Source organism: Arachis ipaensis, chromosome B10, assembly GCF_000816755.2.
Source record: "Arachis ipaensis cultivar K30076 chromosome B10, Araip1.1, whole genome shotgun sequence".
NCBI classification, from domain to species: Eukaryota; Viridiplantae; Streptophyta; class Magnoliopsida; order Fabales; family Fabaceae; genus Arachis; species Arachis ipaensis.
In genome coordinates this window covers 126990356-126997650 of record NC_029794.2, presented here as the reverse complement: position 1 = coordinate 126997650, position 7295 = coordinate 126990356, and the positions used below count along the sequence as shown (strand labels likewise).

The following is a 7295-nucleotide window of genomic DNA, read 5'->3' as shown; positions in this document are numbered from 1 at the left end:
GCCATGAATTAGGTCCCTTGGAGCACAGAGTCTATAAAGTTTAAGTATTCGGTGTATTTATTAAGTAAGTAGTTAGGTATAGGGTAAAGGTTTAAGTAAGTTTTTAGTATAAAGTTTAGTTAGGAGTAGTAGGAAGAAAGGTAATTAGTTGTTAGGGTTAGTTTTTGTATTAAGAACGAAAAGATTTATTTAGTTATAATTTGTATATTGCAAATTCTTGATTTAGAAAAATTTGTTAATGAAGTTTGTTTTGAAGATTAAAATATTTTAAAGCCGTCGTAGAGGAGATTTTGAGCCTAAGACGGTGGGAAAAGCCCAAGGTAGGTTTGTAAAGAGTTTGGAAAAGAGTAGGTAAAGGTTTAGAGTTAGTAGAAGGTTTTGAGTTGATAAAGGTTATAATTTAATAAAAGTTTCACTTAGCTACGGTTATTATTTAGAGAAAAATTTTAGTTTGGTCGAGTTTATGATTTAGTGAAAATTTCAGTTTGATTGAGTTTTAATTGGCAAAGATTGTAATTAAGTAAAAGTATAAAGTTTAGTACAGGTTTCGGCTAAGCAAATGTAAGAGTTTTTGTCGAAGTTTTGGTTCTTTCGGTGAAAAGTATTATTAGTTTATTTATTGGAAAGTTTGATTAAAGAAAAGTCGTCAGTGTTTGATGAGTTCGTTAGTTCGTTAGTCAGTAAGTCAGGTCGTTTGTTGGTGTAAATATTTTGTTAGTATTAGTGTCTGTATACAAAGAGTGTAATTATAGATAAATATTGTTGAGACATTCTATTTTACTTAAAATTCTTTTGGGGATGGAGCCTTCAACTTGGGTATTTGATTTCCGCAGTGTTCTTAGTAAGGAGAGGTGGGCTTTATTTGACGTCTGGATAAAGTACCATGGCTTGCCACCACGTGTACCATATTAAAAACTTGATACTCTGTTGACCCTACGACGTAAGTGTGACCGGGCACTATATAAATTCCCGGGAATGTTACCCCCAATGAGCAATATTGATTATTTGAGAAAAAGCTATGCATAGACTCTTGGGGATGCACGTCGGGGGACAGTCTAAGGACAATTCAGACTTGTCGGGTTGGCTGGATAACCGACAGATGAGCCTCATCAGCCATAGGACAGGCATGCATCATATGCATTTGTATGCTTTGCTTGGGTTTGAACTTGTTTTGGTTTGCCTAATTGCTAAACTGTTCTTAATTGCTATTTGAACTATTTGCTGTAACTGCTACCTACTTGTGCTTTCCTTGTCTGTCTTGCCTGTGTTTGTCCTGGCGTGCTATATTTGAGAATGAACTTTGGTGCTGAATTAATGACTGTATTGTCAGATTGCGTGGTTGGTTTCTGATTGAGATTTTCTTATAAGAAAGGAAATGTTTCTGACTTCTGAAAGATTAAACATTGTTTCTTTGAAAAAGTTTTGAACGATTTTCTATTGGTTTTAAAAGATTCATAAGGCAATGATAATCACTGAGCTTGAAAACAGTTTTCTTATTAAATGTCTTCTTATGACAACTTTGAAACTCCGTGGTGAGACCGTGTGGTTAAGTTCTCACCCCCTACAGTTTTACCTTTTCAGGAACCGGATGAAGAAGCATTAAGAAGAGTTATACTGCGTTTGGTTTATATATGTTGATGTATTAATTAGATTATTTTCTTCCCTCGTCTTTGTTATTACAAATTTGTAAGAGGGATAGGAATTGTATGTTTTATATGTATAATATATTGAGTTATTATGTAAGGAGTCTTGTGTATGAATCTATGCCTGCCTGAATTTTTCTTAAGATAAAGTATTTATTTCTGGTTTTCGAAGAATTCAGTGATATAGTGTCGAGTCACAGGCTCCTATTTTATTATTTAGTATGTAAAGTAGTCGTAATATTTCTTGCTATCAGAGTAGCGCAGCCGGAAGCGTGACTTCTGATAGTGAGGGTGTTACACATTATATGTTTTAAGATTGATTTATTTATCAAAGAAAGAATTATGTTTTGAATTGGAATTGTTAATGGACAGAATAGAAAGAAGGATGATGAGGATTTTCTTTGAAATATGGTTTTTGAAAGAATTTGGAAATGAGATTTGGATTGATGAATGATTATGATGTTAAGAATGTTGAGAATGCTGAGATATCGATTGAGAATGTTAAGATATGATCTTTGAATTATTCATATGGCTTATGAATTTGAATTATCTGAGATACGAGGTTCTCTGGATAAAGTACCATGGCTTGCCACCACGTGTACCAGGTTGAAAACTCGATAATCTGTTGACCCTACGACGTAAGTGTGACCGGACACTATATAAATTGCTGGGAATGTAACCCCATTGAGCAATATTGACCGGACACTTGCCTGGCCACTTCGATTTCGAGCGACCACCGACAGCTCGATTACCACGTAATCTGTGCGAGGATATATCCATTGGTCAGGACGGATGCAGCGGTTACAATAAAAGTGTTGCAAGAAGCTACTGAGTCAACTTACGGATTCAGGCCTAATTATAGGAAGGTGTGGAAGGCAAAGCAGAAGGCAGTCGCATAGATTTACAGGAATTGGGAAGAGTTGTATGCCGAGTTGCCCCGGTGGATCCTTGGGATGCAAGCAACGATGGATGGAATGATAGCTTTGTTGAAGACTTCTCCAGTGCGTGTATGTGATGAGGTTGATGAGTCTATAGAGTACTTTCATCGACTTTTCTGGACATTCCCTCCATGCGTTGAAGCTTTTAAACATTGCAAGCCACTAATTAGCATTGACGGTACACATCTGTATGGAAAGTATGATGATACTTTGCTTCTGGCTATTGCGCAAGATGGAAACTCGAATATATTGCCAGTTGCTTTTGCACTTGTTGAGGGGGAGAATGCTGAGTCGTGGGCTTTTTTCTTACCCCACCTGCGTCAACATGTGACCCCACAAGAAGAGATTCTGGTGATTTCTGACAGACACAACGGCATTAAGACTGCACTGGAGGCATCAGATAGTGGTTGGCAACCGCCTCATGCATATCGAGCGTATTGCATTTGACACGTTGCGGCTAATTTTGCTCTCAGTTTCAAGGGTCAGGATGCAAGGCGGTTGCTCGTGAATGCGGCGTATGCCAAGACTGAGGCCGAGTTTGACTACTGGTTTGATATTATGAGGACGGAGAATCCAGCCATGTGTGATTGGACCAATCGACTGGAGTACGATACGTGGACCCAACACCAGGATGGAGGCAGTCGGTTCGGCTACATGACAATGAACATATTCGAGTGTGTTAACTCTGTATTGAAGGGGACACGGAATCTGCCAGTTAATGCACTTGTGAAATCCACATACGGGAGGTCGGCAGAGCTTTTTGTCGTCCGAGGGCAGACAGCAGGGGCGCAGTTGGGATTAGGCCAACGGTTTTGCCAGGCGCTGGTCAAGGCGATAGAGTGCAACTTGAAAGATTCGAGGTGCTTCACGGTTACTCTGTTTGACAGACATCAGTCTGAGTATACTGTGGCTGAGACGACTCCTACCGGTAACTTTTCGCTTGGGACGTATCGGGTTTCCCTCAGAGATCGCACTTGTGACTACGGGTACTTTCAAGCTCTCCATTACCCGTGCTGCCATGCGATTGCATGTTGTGCTCAGTCCCGGTTAGACTGGGCTACATACGTCCGTGAGGTTTATACCATGAGTAAGGTGTTCACTCCCGGTTAGACTGTGGCCACCGTACGCCGATCCTACTATCGTTCCTGATCCTAACATGAGACGTGCCAGAGAAGAGCGATCGAGGTCAACAAGAATCTATAACACCATGGATGAGGCCGATACTAGTCGGCCGAAGCGATGTGGGCTATGCAGACAGACAGGACACACTCGCAGGACTTGTCCTCAGCGAGGATCCGCCCCCAGTGCTGAGGCATAGGTGTCATTAAGTCGTCATGATTAGCTTTCATTTTTCTTTTCTTATTTGTGTTCTTGTCCTGTTTTAGTTGTACTTACTATTAAGTAAAATTATGTACTTACTGTTCGTTTTACAGTGACGTGGTTATTGTTAGCGATTCTCTATGTAGTTGGGATTCTCTTGAGTAAAGGTGTTCTAATTTTGTTCGTAATTCTATGAGTTCAAGAGACTAATTTCAATTAAATCAAAGTACCAACCTATGTTGCGCCATACATAAAAATGCAAACCAAAGTTTCATCCAAAAACTCATCCTCCATGAAAATTGAACTAAGTCCACACTAAGGCATAAACCGCAACACCCCTACTGCGGATTATGTGATGATTTGCTTCGAACGTAATTCGCGACACCCCTGTAGCAGATTACGTGCATTCGTAAACCGCGGGACCCCTGTCTTGGTTTACATAGTTTATGAAAAAAATGCATTTCGATATCCATTTAGCAAAATATGTATTTTGGTAAATTTGGAGGCCAGTTTATTTATTTCAGTAAATTGCCCTTTATTTATTTATTCTAAAGTATTGTTATTATATTTATAAAAAATCTTATATGTAGTTGATTTTTGTAGTAGTTAGGATTATGGCACTAATGTTTGAAAATAAAAATATAGCAAGGAGAAGAAGAGAAGAAATTATAGTAAAAAAATCCAATATCAAGGATTAAGTTGTAATTTCAATCAAAGTTTTATTTTTTCTAATATGTCTTTTTTTTTTTGCATAAATAATAGTTAAAAACGGTGAAAGTGTAATTTAAACTTTTTAAATGAGTAACTAAGTCTAATATTTCAACAGAGAGTTTACTTCTCTTTACATTTTTTCTTTGTAATCTACTTTTATATTTTTTTTTAAATACAACCTAATCACAACATTTATAAGGTGAAACTGTGAATATATATTTATATTTATTTAAAAAAAATTATTGATTGATTTTATGTAGACTAGAAACCAAGACATTGTAACATTTTATTGTTTTGCTAGAATTATTTTGAGCTTTTTCTACCAATAGTTCAATACTTAATTTGTTGTTTTTTAAAATTTAAAATAACAAATCATATTACTTCTTAATTCATGTGTAAAATTATTTTTATTTCAGGTTCTTTACATATTCAAATATTATTATGTCTATACTTCAGCATATATTTTTGGATAATAATCTATTTCTTCTCGATGACATAACATACTTATGAATAAATAACTTCAATTTTAAAATGTGATTTTTGATTATTTACTTGCATTTCATCTCTTTAATTTTTATTTATTATTTTTAATATTATTTATTTATTTATTCGAAGAATCTCTTCAAAAACTATCAATTTAGTATTCAAATTATGTTCTAATTTTGTCTTTACATTTTTTTTAATTCTATCCTATTCAAGAGGAATAACTCAATAAATATCTAACTTTTTCTTCCTCATTCTTTTTACTATTTCAACTCTTAGAATTTATAATTATTTTTTATTCTTCCGTAATTACTTATCGACTATCCTGATGTTTATACTTATCTTCACATAATATTTTATGTATATGTTGATTTACATAAGATTTTTAAATTTTTTTTAGTTATTTTTAAAGTTTTATTTACTTTTAAGTGTAACTAAAATTAATAATTTAATATAAATTAATAAATTATTTTACTTTATTAATTAAAATTATGATGTGATTGTTATTATTTCTCCATTCAACTAATTATAATATTACAACAAAATTTTATTTTTTTGAAATTTTAGAAAATATGAATGCAATGATCTTTGAATTACATGACTTAAGATTCAAAGATGATTTTTTTAAATGCATATTGATTGGAACTAAAAAGAATATTGTAAAAATATGCATAACTAATAGAAAATATATTGATAATATACATGCTAATTTAAATAGCCAAAATAAAATAAAATAAGTAACAAAAAAAATAAAATTTTATCTTTTGTTTTATGGTACAAAAATAATATATAATAATATGATAAACCGTATTGTTTTGATATAAAAAAAAATATGAAGCTTTTAAGATAAAATAAAAAGATGTGATATTTTATGCGTTAGATAATTTAAAAAATACTTATTATAGAGAAAGTTAAAACTATTTTGACCTAAAGAAAACTATTTAATAAAATTAAGAGAGCAAAAGAAAGAGGATGTTAAAATTTTGTAACTAATAAAAAGAATCACCACCATCAACCTATTAAATTTGAGTAATATCAAGTGAGAATTAAGAAACAAACTCGAATGATAAGTTCAAAAGTTTTCTATCTTTTTTTATATAGTATTTTACTTTAAGTAATTATTTTTTATGAATAGTATTAAAATGATAAATAAAATAGTAAAAGAATTCGCATTAGTTATAAAAACTAATGTCATCCTTAATACGATCGCATAATTTCAAAACATACAAAATGATATAATAAAGTATAGTTTAATTAATGTGCACAATAAAACAAACATCAAACTTATATAATAGCAGTCAATGGCAACCATCTGTTTTAAGGTATTATATTAAATTGTAACTTAAATTTATAATTATTAGTTAAAAACTTACAGTAATATACTATTTTTATTATATTAGTTAAAATTAATATATTTTGATATTAGTTTTTAGGATTACTAACATTAAATTTTGATAATTTGAACAAAATGTTTAAATATTTTATGTCTTAAATTTTTTATTAATAAAACAATAAAATTAGTTAACACGCACGTCAATAAAAACGAATTCAAAAGAGGCAAAAACGAATTCTTTTAATAACACTTTAACAACTCATAAAAGTTAACATAATGGATGGTTATAAATCAAAGTGATAGATTCAGATTGAAAATTGTGATAATTGTACTTGGTGATAATTAACTACAATCGGGTGAAGAAAAGATGTTGGAGGAGAAAAAAAAAGAAAGAAAGAAAGGAGAACAAAGCAATATAACAGTTACGCTGAGACAATGACAGATATGTGTATAGATAATAATAGTAAGAGAAATAATAATCTGTGATACACTGAAGACGTTTGGGTCGATTTTAAATCCAAAATAAAATTAGAGACGAATTTGATTTTAATACTAAACTTTAATTTAGGGACCAAAACAATATTTATTCCAAATATATAATCATACACAAACATATATATATTAATATATTTTTAAAATTAGGCAAAATAATTTGATTTTTTATTTTACTATTAAAGAGCAACGTCAAATTCACCGTAATATTGTAAACGCCGTTTGAAAGAAATACAACGCACAAGGTGAAGGGGGTATTGCACTGATAATACAATACGCAGAGGCATACTGCTTGCGCAACAGGCATCCCACCCCTGTAGGTCCATGAGTATAGTCTACTATAAAATTAAAAGATTTATACATAAATTATATTTT

The 7295-nt window shown here is 32.3% G+C and overlaps 2 protein-coding genes across 2 annotated transcripts in view; both read left to right on the top strand.

Moving 5' to 3' along the window:
- The window catches only part of LOC107624485, a 6915-nt gene extending 4563 nt beyond the window's left edge, over positions 1-2352 (top strand). The window contains exon 4 of the mRNA XM_016326976.2: positions 2315-2352. Coding sequence (XP_016182462.1) covers positions 2315-2322 — 8 coding nt within the window. The 3' untranslated portion in view covers positions 2323-2352. The remainder of the gene's footprint in view (positions 1-2314) is intronic.
- LOC107621424 lies at positions 2609-3691 on the top strand. The gene is made up of 2 exons (XM_021114692.1): positions 2609-2991; positions 3055-3691. The coding sequence occupies exons 1-2, from the start codon at positions 2609-2611 to the stop codon at positions 3689-3691; spliced, it is 1020 nt and encodes a 339-aa protein (XP_020970351.1).